General features: G+C 42.0%; 1 protein-coding gene across 1 annotated transcript; it reads left to right on the top strand.

Moving 5' to 3' along the window:
* The first annotated feature begins 1167 nt into the window (after positions 1-1167).
* Positions 1168-10000, top strand: ESM1 (endothelial cell specific molecule 1). The gene is made up of 3 exons (XM_053300571.1): positions 1168-1552; positions 6191-6346; positions 9636-10000. Exons 1-3 carry the CDS (start codon positions 1252-1254, stop codon positions 9737-9739), a joined length of 561 nt encoding a protein of 186 aa, XP_053156546.1. The 5' UTR covers positions 1168-1251; the 3' UTR covers positions 9740-10000.
* Positions 10001-15408: the final 5408 nt, after the last annotated feature.

The raw sequence follows: 15408 nt of genomic DNA, 5'->3' as shown, positions 1-15408 counted from the left end.
CACACAGGCAGTCAAGGAGGATAGCATGATCGATAGTGTCAAAAGCCATTGAGAAATCTAAAAGGACCAAGAGAGGGACACTACCCTCATCAAGGTTCCGAAGAAGGTCATCTACCAGAGCAAGCAATGCTGTCTCTGTGCTATGCCGAGGCCTGAGACCCGACTGATAAGAATTAAGATAACTGGTTTCCTCCAAGACCCTCTCAAGCTGGGCACATACAACCCTCTCTAACACCTTCACTACAAAAGGGAGGTTGGAGATTGGCCTATAGTTGTCAAGGACCTCAGGGTCCAGGGAGGGATTCTTCAAGTGAGGGCAAACTATAACCTCTTTAAGGGCTGCTGGTACGAAACCCTCACGTAGCAAAGAATTTACATTCCCACCAGCTGTTCTAACCAGCCAGGAGGGACAAGGGTCCAAGCAACATGTTGCCACACCCATACCTGAAATAATTGTGTCCATATCCTTGACCAACTCAAAGGTGTCCCATATAACATCACAGGTAGTTTATAGTAATTTTAATCTGCTTTATATTATTTTTAAGTCTTACTTGCTGTTTGCTGTTTGTTTAAATTCTAAAACACGCTGAGATTTTATATAGCGTGATATAGAAATGCATTTCTATAGGGTGTAATTTACATAGGGTAGCATAGAAATACAAACAAACAAACAAATACCAAAAGTATCAGGAGCTTAGAAAACAGGATTAACACAGCAGCTATACACTTAGATATATCATCTCCCCTTTTGACTTCAAGAACCATTTGTAAGAGAAAAATGTGACTTGCAAAGGGATAGAGTCAAAATTAGGATGCCTGTCCTAAAGGAAGGTCTATGACCTACTACTGCTCCCCCCACCCCTCCCACTCTGGTGCACTTTTCTGGCAGACGTCCTTGAGCATTTGAGACGGATGTGAAAGAATTTTTCAGTCCTCATTGCAAAACAACCCAACTAAACATAACAGATTACATCAGCTCAAGCTTTTCAATTCCTGGATGGCAGCAGCGTGCTAATCCAACCTTCATCCTGGATTTCGCAAAGTAAAACAAGGGAGGCTGGCAAGAAGACAGAACTGCCAGATTGAGGAAACTGACGGCAAGCAATAGGCCCTATAAAACCCCAAAACCTGTAAGCTGATCTTCAGTGATTACTACTTTGGGTTCTTCACTGCTGCGCCCCAGAGCAGAAGACCTCAGGACTGAATTTTTCAACCTGCTCTTTCTGGATTGTGCCTTCATCACTGGAAGACATGAACACGTTTCTTGTCTTTGCTCTCCTTCTGGTATCCATGCATGCTGGAATGACTTGGAGCACAAAATATGCAGTCGACTGTCCCGAGTCCTGTGACAGCAGCGAATGCAAAAGTGCTCTGCCCTGTAAGTGGACCGTGCTGGATGACTGTGGTTGCTGCAGGGTTTGTGCTGCAGCCCTGGGTGAGACTTGCTACCGGACTGTTTCAGGGATGGATGGTGTCAAATGTGGTCCTGGGCTGAAGTGCCAGTTTTATTCTGAAGAGGATGATTTTGGTGATGAGTTTGGAATCTGCAAAGGTAAAGAATGGGCACCGGTTCTCACGGCAATTATAGTGATGCTCCATGTGTAGTGATTGCAGATTTCTCTCCGGAATTTATTTATTTATCTATCACATTTTCATACCACCAAAAAGGGGCATCTCATGGCAGTTTACACAATTTGCCATTTGAACTTCTTAAACAAACAATCCCAAGAGCGTATGTGTTACACTGGCAAGCTGAAAACCTCCCTGAAACTAAAAGAGACAACAAAATGATTATTTGTATTAAGTTATAAATATGTACAGGGCCTTCACTTTTATTCTCACAATGATTTTGGAAGGCAGGTCATAATTTTTTCTGTTTTCAAGTGGAGAAGTGAAGTTGAGAGAGGGCTGCCCAGCCAACCTGTCACTGAGGTAGGATTTAAACCTAAGGATTATACCAGGTTGGCTTTATTCACATGGCAAAGTACACTTTGTGTCGTAACAATGTTTAGTTCTTGATCGGGAGGTGTGTGAAAAATCTCAGAAGGGTGGTCATGAACCAACACCTCTGGCTAAGAGCATAATAAAACATGATCATTCTGCCACAGATATGTGATTTGACCAAGTGAGTGCGATGTAGAAGTGAATTTTCACAATCCAGACATGCAGAAGCCAGATTTGCACAGAGAGAATCCTGTACCCACCAGTGCAAATAAAAGGTTTTTGTTCCAAGCAAGCTATCTCAGGGATGTGACCTCCATATCTCCTCTTCCACCACCTCAAGATGGGTGCTGCTAGAAGGTTTCAGCAACCACCTCTCCCCCTCTAGGATGTTTGGTATGTGTGCCACAGATGCAGTCCTGATTGGCACTGGCATTGCTAGAAGTGACCCACAAATTGTGTAGAACGAGGCGGCTGATTGAGATGTTAGAATTGTAGATTGTACCACTTTGGACTGTGGCAGGGAGGAGAAGGCATCACATTTTTAATGCTACCCTAAACAAAAGGCAGTTCCTTACACTTGTAAACCAGGAGATCAGGTGGACAAGGCTACAGTAAATCTTTATCTCGAGTTTTCCATATGGACGGAGGGTCTGGGGGAGGTTGTGCATGTGGGAAGTGTTCAAGAATAGTCTCCCGCAGTCAGAAAGAGTACGGTTCAGCTCGGTTTACCAATTTACTATACAGGATGTGTTTAGCAGCTATTATATCTTATTATAGCAACTTATTATATGGGATGCATGTCGTAGGTATTATATATTATTATACCAACTTATTTTACGGGATGCGTGTATCAGCTCTTATATAATAGTTATTATATATTGTTATACCACCTTATTAATCGGGTTGCATGTATTAGCTATTATATATTATTATGCCATTGTGCCTTATTATGCGGGATGCATATAGTAGCTATCATATATTAGGATGCCAACATTATACAGGATGTGTATAGCAGCTTTTAGGCACTTCAAGCCATAACATGATCCTCACCTTATAGTTCCTAGCTCAGGTGATAGCTTTCTGGCAGCAGGTCAGAACAGGTTTGGATCCTTCAAAGTGCTCCCCCAGAAGAAAGATATTATTATCAATGGGATCCTGTTGGACCCTTTGATTAGAAGCTACAGCTAGCAAGCTTGCATGTAAACCCTGATAAATTGTTAACTCTAACTAGACTAACCAGTGAATTGCCCATCAGTACAAATTGTTGAGTCATAGTATGCATTTGTCTAAGGCTGTGATTCTCTGCACGCTTCCTTGGGATCATCTTGAATATGTCATTTACTTGAGCATGGGTTGTGCTGTAAATCACATTTCTCCATCTTCTGCTCTCCATCTTCTGCAGAAGTTCCATAGTAGTAGCAGTCCATTATACATTATACTTTTTAAAGACTTAGAATCATTTTGCACTTGATAGAGGACCACTTTGCACTTTATGTGGTGGCAGTTTGGCATACCATGGCTAATCCCTGCTTCTTGGTGCATGTACCTAGAGAACATGTGCATTTACAAGCATAGGTTTGTTGTGTGAATACCTGACATTTTTACAAGCACATATAATGAATGATGAAATGTGTGAATTGGCTTTTGGAAAACTGCAGTGATGGGGAACTGGGGTGCATACCAAAATGATATTCTTAATGGACAAAATAATACACATAGCTACACATACATGCATGTGACTTCAGTGGCTTCGTTAAGTTCACAATCATGCTGTAACATTTGAATCATATGAATGCAAGATCCAGAAAGTGAATCCCATTTGAAGTTAACAGCACCCTCTCCTAAGTAAATGAAATGGGAACCAAGCCTCGTTTATTTTCAGCATGTTTCTGTGGCACAGCTCTGCTTTTCTTAATTCGTAAAGAAGTACTGCCCATGACCTCATCAAACAAACACCACATATGCCAGTCCTTCCATGTATTTGGAAGTCGTTCCCACTGTTTTCAGTGGCATTCCCAAAGTGGTATGCTTAGTATTGTAGTCTTGGGCTCTGATCAAACAGTGCATGTGTGCAGCTTCCGGGGCTGTGCATATACAGCCTGTAAAATAAGCTATAGTCTCACCCATCCCTTTTTTTTTTGTGGTGATGGCGGGGGCACAAAATTCAGACTCTCAGTGTTCCCTCCAAAACAGCTGATCAGCCCAGCTGCAGCTTATTCTGCAGGTCTATGTGTATGCTTCCTGGAATAGGCCAGAAAACCATACAATATGCATTCACACATGATTCCCCATCCAGCTAAGGATGCATATATAGAAGCTTGCTTTGGCAGGTGTATAACCCCAGCTGGATATAGACACTGGACCCCTTTCACAGGTGAGGCCTCTGAGGCTCTCTTGGGAAATTTGACAATGCAGGGTTTCCCAACCTTGGGCCCCCAGATGGACAACACCTCCCATAATCCCCAGCCACAATGGCCTTTGGGTGATGAAGTTTTAATCCAACAACATCTGGGGACCCAAGATGCTAATGAACAAAAATCCAAAAGAGGCTTTTACAATTTGAATGAGCATTTTGACTAGGATAGGTTTTACATTTGCATTACAAATGGATACAAAATGAAAACCATTTTTTTTAAAAATAGAGCAATCCTAATGCGCCCTGAAAATTACATGCTGGTAGTCCACTGCACATGAGCATGGTCAGTAGCATTAATTATTATTTGTGAGAATATTTTAATGAAATAATTGGTTTGCACTACTGACTTTGTTGGCTTATTGCCAGCCCCTGTGTGAATTCAAAAGCCAGTCCCATGGGGTTCAGTGGAATCTATTCCCAAGCAGGCATGTACAGAATTGCAGCTTAAGACTGCAATGTGCTAGGGATACTACTGCTCCTTACCATTTCCATCAGATCTTTTGATTCCCCACCCCATCTCCCAGAATATTTTATTCTTCTCATCTTAAAGACAAATACATGAGGTGAGGTTTCCCAGTGGATCTATGACAGACTTCCTGGAGTTCAATCCATCTCTCCATCTCCTGGGCACTTTCCAGACTAGACCCTCCAACAGGGTCAGGACGTATCTCTGAAGTGTGCTTCCACACTTCCTGCATTGTGACGCTCCAGTCCCTACGCAGACAGCAGGGTACCGTTCACATTTCCAATGCCTTGTTTCAAATTTAATCACTGTGATATAGAGCTAGGATGTCGTATATCTAGCGTGAAAAAGTTGCTGTCTTTTTGGGTTGTTTGTTGCTGTGAGACTGCTCCCCCTGCTGTTTACGTTTCAAATGCGACTTGCCCGAATGGAGGCATTTTGCTGCTGGTGAGCAGCTAGTCTGGAAAGCGCCCTGAAAACAAATTCTGGGCAGGGAATGTTTGATTTTACAAACACTGGCCTACATACCATGGACAGTACATCCCATGGTCCCATGGGACAGTGTGGTTTCTACACCTCCTGCATTGCCGGGGACATAAAAAACATAATCACCATAGTTGTGCAAGAACACTGTTGTGCCAATCCCAAAAACTGTGCATGATAGAAATGATGGCCATCATTTCCAATGGCTGTACTGTCGTGTAACTACATTCAATCAAGTTTTGGGGATTTGTGCAACAATGGTCTTGCATAACTATGGTGATTTTGTTTTAAATGCCCACAAGAGTGTGGGCAGTACAGAATCTGCCCATGGGACACTGTGTGCTATGTGAGCCATTAACTGGATTTGTCTGGATACAGAATTTGTCTGAAAGTGGTTTGGATGTCAAGAGTTCAGTCTTTCAGCCCTGTAACATAATTGATATATGGCTTCAGAAAGAAACTCAAAAGTATTCATTTCAAAGACTATCCTCAGATTTATAGTAACCCAGTCGCTTCTCCAAAATTTCACTATAAAATAATAGCTTATCAAGACAGATTAAAAAGTAGTTCATTAAGTTTAGATGATTTAAAAGAATGTGTTTAGATGGTGGGGAAGGGAGTAATCGAAATATAATCAAAACAATCTCTTCAAATATCTTTACAACGAATACAGTAAAATTAATTTTTTTCAAACTGTGAAAAATATGTTAATATATACATAAGAACCTTGACACTGTCTAATTCAGGTTTTTTTTTTAGTACATCTTCAACAGAAAGCCATTTAAAAATAATAACAACTCAGGTAAGTTTAAGTGAATACCAGATTTCTATAGTTGGGCAAATGCATTAATATAGATCTTGCTGTTTCATTTGTTTTCTTTCAGAATGTCCTTATGGCACGTATGGCCTGGAATGCAGAAAAACATGCAACTGTCAGTCTGGAATATGTGACAGAGTAACTGGAAAGTGCTTAAAGTTTTCATTTTTCCAACTGGCTGCATCAAAACCTCCAAACAGAAGGAAATTAATTCCATATGCAGGTAAAACCCAATAGTGCTATTTCTTAAAGGCACAATGCACCAGGACATTCTCATTCCCTGAAATCCATTACTCATTGAAATGTGCAAGAGCACCACTATGCTCTTCTGACAGATTGTGCTATTATTTTACTTGAAGAGGCATTTGGCTTGAAAAGATTTATTAAACTTTCAGTTAGCATCAGCATGCTAGATATGCATAGACAGGGGAGCATGGAACATCAGTAGTAATTTATGAGGTATATTCCTTTACTGGTAATGGTAGTTACAGTCACTCCAATTAAAGAAGTACCCATGTGACCATATACATTATTTAAGTTCTTCACTGAAGCATCTGATGCAGCATCTGATAAATATTCACTGGAACATCATTAAAAAAACACAAGAGTCTAGGAGCTTCTTAAAGGCTAATAAAAGTATTGTGGCATAAGCCAGGAGTTCTCAACCTTAGGTTTCTAGAGGTTGTTACATTACAACTCCAAGCATCCCCCAGCCATGGCCAAAGACATAAACCACTGTGTAGACTAGAGCCCACTCCATCAGATGTATAAAATGCCGACGGTGAAGTGCATTTGTAATCTTTGCAACTTCTTAATCCTTTTGCTATGTAAGCTGCTTTGAGAACTTTTTTGTTTTTGAAAAGCACAGTTGTAGAAGCAGCAGCAGTAGTAGTATCATCATCATCAGTAATATCTATATAAATAAAATATTATCCATAATAATCAGATGAAGTGGGCTCTTGTTCATGAATGTTTATGCCATGAGGAACCTGTTAGTCCTTAAGGTGTCATAAAAAAAGCAATAAGAATTATTGTTTTTGTTGCAAAAGCTACCCTCTGGAATTAATTATCATCAGTCATCATAATGCACAGCCATTTAGAAAACTAGATAAACTGGCTTTTAAAGGGGACTTTGGACTTTGAAAAAGAAAAGGCTAGAAGTTCTCCTTTAACAAAGCCAATACTATGTCTTTTATGCCTATTTTTTTCACCCAGAGGGTTAGGTGTGCTAGTCTATTGCTGAAAATATAGCAGAGAATCTTGTGGCATTTTAGACAGGCAATTTTATGCTTGGCTGGAATTTTGGTGATGGGTTTAGCTGAATTATGAGTTAGGGGCCCAGTCCTCAGGGTAAAAGCCTATGTAGCTGGTGCAGAGCGACCATTTTATCTTCAATGTGAAGGCTGAGATGTTTAGCAGGATTGGTAGGCTGGCAGAATGATCTTCAGCTATAGTTCTGCAGGACTGTAAATTAAGTGTCCAGTAGAAGGGTCAAATCTCTGTGGTTAGCTCACAGAAGTTTTAACATAATATAATAAATGATAATAGTTTATTACCTGAATATTTTTAAAGTGTTCATATATTCTTCTTTTGAATAGTTTATAATAATCTGGACAGCAAGAAATTCAAGAACAATCTTACTCCCAGTGGCTGCAGGGTCATGGTCATTATGTAATAGCACCGGCTGGCATGTCTAATGTCATGGATCAGCAACACTGGGCACCAACCAAAGCTCACTCTCCAGGAAGGGCCCTCTGCCTACCAGAACACCCCAAAGTTGGTGGTGGGTGGCTGTGGCTGCTCATCTCCCTCTTCCTTGCTGCAGCCATTGTCACCAACTCTCTCTCTCCTGCCCTTTCTCTCTTCATGTGCTTCCTTGTCGGCCCAATCTGCCAGAGGGGGAGAGGAGAAGCAGTCACCTCTGCCATTGTTTATAACTCGGCTTGCTTGTCCATGCTCTCACTTTGGGCCCAATGGGACAGAGGTTGCCGTGGTGGCTCATGCTGTTCCTCTTCTGGGCCACTGCCTGATGCCATCCCATTGAATCCAGAAAAAGAGGCTGGATAGGTGAATGCATGGTGATGGCAGCCCCTCCTCCTCACTGCTCTTTGGTTGACTGCACCAGATTGGCTGGATGTACAGAGATAGATCCAGGTCTCCTAGATGGGCCTGCAAGGAATTGAGCAGAATAGAACAAAGAGGAAACGAGCAACAATGGAAGCAGCAAGAGCTTGGGAAAGCAATGAGACTCAGCCAACCAGCCCAGTCATCCTGTAGGCTGGTTCTCATGATCATGCGAGTAAAAACTTAGGTAGGTAGAGTGGGGAGTGATCGTGCAGGAGCCTCACACTGAGTAGGATGGCTTTTCTTCCGATCTCATTAAACATCTGGGTACAGGTGCTGAGTAGGACAGCACCATCCTACCTAATGTGAGGCTCCTACACAATCACTCCCCCTTCTACCTAGGTTTTTACTCTCACCCAATCAAAAACCAGGAGCATGCACACCTCCTGAAACTGGGTAGGACACGTATCCTTCCCAATTTATGACTGTGAGAACAAGCAAAGTGTTATGAGGCGGGTCTATTGTGAGTGTAGATGGGCTCACCAAAGATTTATTGCCTGGACCCCACAAAAACTTGAAACCAAATCTGCAAACTGACATCACTTAGAGAACAGGCTCCATACATGAGAGCTGATGTAATTGACTCAAGGCCAACTAGGATCTGGTTCAGAAATGAGAAATCAAACCAACTTATCTTTCACTTAAATTACTTACAAGCTATTTCAAAATGCATTCATTCTTCTCTAGGCTGGTCAAGTCTCAGGTGAACCTGGGACCAACCTCACATACTTCAAATAAATAAATGTGTGTCAAACTCACTCTCAGCTAAAGGCAGATTCATTAATATGCTTGTACTGGGTGAATATCATAAGCAGAAAAAACCCATGCAGATAATTTGGGGTGTAATCTATCCTCTTGAACTGTGCTTGGAGGGAGAGCTCCTCATAAGGTTTAGTAGATCTACACAGTTGCTTTGTAGATCCAATTCCGCTAAAGTCATCTATCTGGTTGGCCCTCATATAGGTGCAAGTACCCAGCAACACATCTTTTTACTACTAGGAAAGGCATGTGCAACTTTCTATATGTATGTACATACAACCATTGCTCTCTTTTCTAAGGCTGTGGACACAGGTTACATATACTCTGAGCAAGAATAACCAGTGTGCATAACCTTGGAGAAGAGCAGGCAGTTTGGTAGGTGTGCATGGGTTGCACTTAACATGTAGCAGCCAGGTGTATTGTCAGGCACTCACAATCACCTGAGGGCCAGCAGAGGAGAGGACAAAGGGTGAAAAGTTCCAGGGTTCTTGCCCATTTTAAATATCTTGCTTTGCTTGTAGACCAAAACTTGCAGATTTGGAATATATATATATATATATTAAAAAGCTCTCTCTCGCTCTCTCTCTCTCTCTCTCTCCTCTTTCTCTCTCTCTCGTTACGACTTGCAGAGAATGATATGGGATCCGGTGATGATGGGAATTCAGTAAAAGAGGATTTTGTCAAAGAGAAAACCATTCACTCTCCAATAATAAAATGGCCAAATCCTCGCTGATATTAGCCTATAATGGGTAGGACTTTCAAATTGATTGTTTCTTCAGATTTATACATGAACGCTCTTCAACAACCTACTTTATGACAGTAGATCTCCAACAGTGGAAATGGTAATGTGTAAAAATCCAACCTATGTATCTTCAAGAAAAGAGTGAATTTTCAGCCTAAGACTGTGTACAGTGTACATGATTTTTAGAACATGTTTTGATAAGCATTTGAGTACTAAAATGTGTTATGAACTGTTGAATGTAAAGTACTGAAATTTAAATAAACGAATAAACAATTTCAAATCAACAATCACCTCAGTTTTGCAAGCCCTAAACAAAAAAGTGTGTTTTTGTGTGTGTGTGTGCATGTGTGTACACATACACACACACAGGACATAGATATTAACAAAAGTTAGGAAATGCAGAGTTTATTACTGATATCCTTGGCTCATACAAACAATACAATAATTAAAACTGTATAGAGTAGACTGGTGTAATACAGAGGGGGGTCCTAGCACTGCTAGGGGTACTTGGAGGGCTTTGAAGGGCTACTCGGGGAATTCCTGCCACCCCATGCTCCAGGTACACTATTTGTTCTGCCTCTGAGGATCACTGGCTTAAAGCCAATGTGTCCTCAGTGATGTGTCTCTTGCAGAAGGGGTGGAAGGAAGATGAAGACCCTCCTCCTCTGCTCCTGATTGGCTGACTACATGTTGAAGCTCAGTGTACCTCTCCCCTCAGCCTGACTGACAGGCTTCAGAAAATTAGCACTGAGCACTCTCATGAAAATTAACAGGACAAGTAAATGTGTCCCATTGATTTCAATAAGACTACTTATTAACAACTTAGTGTGGATGTGAACCAGTGACTGCAACAACCTGTGTTTTTACGTATAAATGGGCATCCATGCACACACACAAATTTAAATGTTCTAATTTTGAGATGGGCTACTCCATTCACTGGCTTACATCCAGATTCAGTTACTCATAAGCAGCTTTACTGAAATCAATGGGGGAAGTCTTCTTAATTTCAGTGGGAGTACTCATGAGTAACTTGATCTGGATGTCAGCCAGTGACTTGAGTATACTGCTTCATAACTGTAACATTTAAATGTACAGTATGTCTGTGTACACACACACACACACACACACACACACACACACACACACACACACACACGGTTTATGTAGGGTACTTGTGTTGAAAGATTGCAGGAGCAGGAGTACACTTGTTAAAATAGTTTGAGAACTCTGGTGTAATATAAGGAACTAAAATGAGCGAGTCTTCATTTTGCAGCCTTATGTATATTTACTTGGTAGTAAGTGCCATTGAACTCAGTGGGATTTGCTTTTGGGAAAACACACTGTAAAGCTATGCACATGACCGTCAGGTGGACAGCTGGGTATGGTGAACTTACTTCCCCCAGACAATCCTCCCTTGCTGGTGGGATGTGCAGATCATGCTCCCACATAATCCGTGCTGTTCGTAGCAGTGCGGATATCTGGAGGCTGGGAAAATGCATCCTAGCCTCCGGATAAGTGCTGGACTGCCCTAGCCTGGATTAGGCTGCTCGTGTGAATAGCCTTAGTATCAGGCTCGGGATACATGGCCTCAATCCGACAGAGCTGAGTACGCTTAGCTCAGCTGAAAAGGTATCAATGAACTGTGCAAAATAGCTTGTCCTGGATACTGATTATACATATATGCAACAAATGCTCGTTACGAACAATACAGGCTTCTATCTAACAACGCTGAAGTTAAAAAAGGAATAAATTGGAGACAGGAATGGTTACAGGAGGCAACTTTAGCAGCATCAGTTTAAAAGACATAAATAAATGAAGGAAAAAATCTACTCAGTGGTTTATGTCTTATGGCTTATATTGCAGCAAACATGAATCTGGGTTTTGTAAAATAACCCCACAGGGCAATATATGGCCCTTTCGTTGCATGCAACCTCTAACAGTCAAACTAAAAACAATGTGGTTATCGTTTATGTGTCTGTCCATATATATTGGTGTAGTAAAAGTATCATGCTGGAGTGGATCACTGAACCCCTCTCCCACAATCCTTACCTCCCAGCACTCAGTTATTCCCTGGACCTTTTTTGCTTTCACAGCTCTGAAATGAGCCATGAAAGGAGAAAAAAGCCCAGAGCAATAGAGTGAAGAGAGGCTAGGCACAGGAGAGAAGGAACATTCATCACCCTTCTCCCTAGAACTCCTTTAGCTACTTAAGTAAGACTCCCATATATCCCAATGTTATGTGACTAGATTAGATGCACAAAAAGACACACCTGTCTAACCTGGCCCTAAAATGCTTTTGAGCAATCTGAGAGTCCTAGCTTGCCTAGAAGATGACCTGATTCACACAAACATCCAGTCTAGGTTTAATGTAGGTTACTGACATTAGTGTGATTGTGCAAACCCATGCCAAGGTGGTTTTTGGCCTGAGATGAATCGAAGGTTCCCATCTTGGTTTGTGTCCACAATCATGCTAATGTTGGTAATCCACATTAAATCCAGATTTGAATGATTGTGTGAACCAGGCCAAAAAGTTTCTAACCTTTATGGCCACAGAAATAATTTTGGTGCACAGCCCAACTGGAGTCAAATAATTCTCATGTATTTCAATGGGAAATTTAAGTTCATGCTTAAATGCCATTAAAATAAATAGTGCTTAAAAGTACTTATGTTTGCAGTCTAAGATGTAGTTTTAAAACATTTGGTAACAACATTTACTGTAACTGAAGGAAAAATATGCCCTTAATTTGTTTTCCTACTTTTTAAATTCTTTTTGTAAGTAAAGAAAATCTACCATTTTACCATGGTAGATTTTCATACTTGCAGGTCGTAATTCCCAAGTTGTATGCTTCAAAAAATACATCAACTGGATAACAAAAGGGCAAAATAATAATCAGTCCAAAGTCCCCAGCCACAGGAGAGACTGCCCATTTTGTGTCTAAACAGCTTTCATTGGAGATGGATAATTAGCATGCCTCTGGTGTGATCTAGTCATCCGGTCATTATAATGCAGCACAATTCTTAAAGAAGTGGCCTGTTGCATCTCTGTACGAGTCACTGCCTTAAGACTGATAATCAATTAATTCTCTCCAGTTGAAATCAATGAGACAAGCCTTGTTCAGGCCTGAGGTCGTGAGCTAGGGATGTGCATGGAACCGGTTCGGAGGCCCTTTATGGGCCTCTGAACCAGTTCAAAAGACTGGCAGTTTGGCTGGTTTGAAGGTGGGGGGATAACTTTAAGGACTGGGGAGGGTGCTCTTACCCGCCCCCCCTGCCATGTTCCCTCTGCTGGTGCTGTTCTCAAAAATGGTCCCACAAGGGTGACAGCGTACCTTCTTGCCGCCCTGGTACGTTGCGGACCAGAAGTGGCCGGAAGAGGTCTCTGTGCATGCACACATCACGATGTGCACGTGAGCGAGTGTGGCATGCATGCATACGTCACAACATGCGCATGCGCAGCCGCCGCCTCCGGCCACTTCCAGTCTGCCACATAACAGGGTGGCAAGGAGGTATGCTGCCATCCCAGCGGAACCATTTTTGAGAATGCCACCAGTGGGGGAAACATGGTGTCAGGGGTGGGGTGGGTAAGAGCACCCTCCCCAGTCCTTAAAGTTATCCCCCTCACCAGTAGTCGCCGGTTCTGTGTACATCCCTAATGTGAGCATGGTGTCCACAAGAGTGATTCTGTAAGCCCCACCCCTGCACTGATGCACTCTGAAACCCTCCTTTCAGCCTGTACCCAAATAGTACATTTGTCTCTTCAGACAAAGCTTGTCCTATGTAAACAAGGTTTCAGGATGCATCAGCAGGGTTGCAGAGTTCACAGGTGTACTTCCATGGATATGATACCTTGGTACATTTACCATGGTAAGTGAGCACCTGAACAGTGCTTTGAAATACTTCAGAAATGCTTAGTTTGGGCTGGACTTTGCCTTTTGTTATTTGCTAAAGTGCTTAAACTGTATTTGGATGGCCCTCCATCTCAGTCGTCATGTTTGTTATTGGAAATATACCAATGACTCACCCCTCCATCAAGCCAACACTTAGACTGGCTTAAATTTGTATGGCTGAAATGTAAACCTGGAGCTAGTTTTATAATGAAAAGGCCAACAGAGTCAACATTATAGAGGTGCAAAAATCTCTCTATATGAATTGTTTGAAAGCAAGTAAGATTTTATGCTTCTCTGGGAAATTCTGAGTTGAATAATGGTTCACATGGTTTGGCGGGCATGATGAGAGAGTATATTTAAATACTGCTGTGAATATTTAACTCTTTTGTTGTTGTTTGCCAAATATTCATGACTAAGATGGGTCCTTGACTGTGCATGTAATGAACTAATTGATATCATAAAATTATACCATTATTGCTCAATAAAACAAATTTTTAAAATGCTTCGATGCTCTGATTACTCTACAGACATAACATTTAAGGGAATATATAGATCATACTTTCCTAGCTTACAGTTTGTTTCTACATTCTGATCTCTGCATAGGCAGCCCATATATATTTGATGTCGTGTAGTAATTAGAATCTGCAAGCAAACTGTAACCTCATCTGATGGCGTCCGGTCTTGGGAGCAACTTCTCTGTAGTCGCTCTTGGGCTGTGGAATGCACTCCCTATAGATATTTGAGGCTTAATGTCATTTCTAGCCTTTAAAAGACCTCTAAAATCACATTATTATTTTTTTAAAAAGTCTGGCTTTTAGTGACTCTTAAATGGTTTTAAACTGCTTTTAATTCTAAATGGTTTTAAATGACATATTTATCTTTTTATTATTTTATTCATGTGAACCACCTAGAGCCTCTGGGTTAGATGGTATAGAAATTTAATAAATAACACAATAAAACCAACAAAAGTGTATTCTGTATCTTAGTCTGGAAGGTGTTATTTCACTCAGACTTTAAATAACACTTAAGATTAGCACAACTACCTCAGTATATGATGACACAGTTCACTAGAGGTGTGCATGGAACCGCCACATTGCGGTCTGGCACTGGGGTGGGGGGTCGCTTTAAGAGCGGCGGGAGGGTTTACTTACTCCTCCCACCGCTTTCCCGATCTGGCGCCGTAATTAGTAGTGTAATTGGGGTGGCAGGATACCTCCCTGCCGCCCCTTCCCCCTGCGGCTCGCTCGGCAAAACTCCCAGTAATGCTTTGCGCATGCACGTCGTGTGCGCGCTTCACGTCACTGACATGCGCGCGCGCAAAGCATTACTGGGAGCTTTGCCAAGCAAGCCGCAGGGGGAAGGGGCGGCAGGGAGGTATCCTGCCGTCCCAATTACACTACTAATTACGGCGCCAGATCGGGAAAGCGGCGGGAGGGGTAAGTAAACCCTCCCGCCGCTCTTAAAGCGACCCCCACCCCCAATTTGGACCACCAAGGTCCGGGCCGGTCCGGACCCATCCCTACTTGAGTTCACTGCCTGAGATGGTCTGCCATAGGGTGCAGTGGGTGCACTGGTTTGAGATTTTGCCATGGGGCCTGTAAACACTCAATTGTCATTATAGTTTGCAACAACGAACACAACTAACTGGTACATCCAGCCCAAACCTGCCCACTTGTATTTACAGTAGCATTTTCAGATTGCAGATAGACAGCTTTCCCAGCTCTGCTTTCTGATGGGCGCTTTCCAGATTACTCTCTGTTCAGCAGTAAAATG

The sequence above is a fragment of the Hemicordylus capensis genome, chromosome 2, assembly GCF_027244095.1.
Source record: "Hemicordylus capensis ecotype Gifberg chromosome 2, rHemCap1.1.pri, whole genome shotgun sequence".
In the NCBI taxonomy this organism is placed as follows: Eukaryota; Metazoa; Chordata; class Lepidosauria; order Squamata; family Cordylidae; genus Hemicordylus; species Hemicordylus capensis.
The sequence above is the reverse complement of the archived record's forward strand: the minus strand, read 5'-3'. Positions and strand labels throughout refer to the sequence as shown.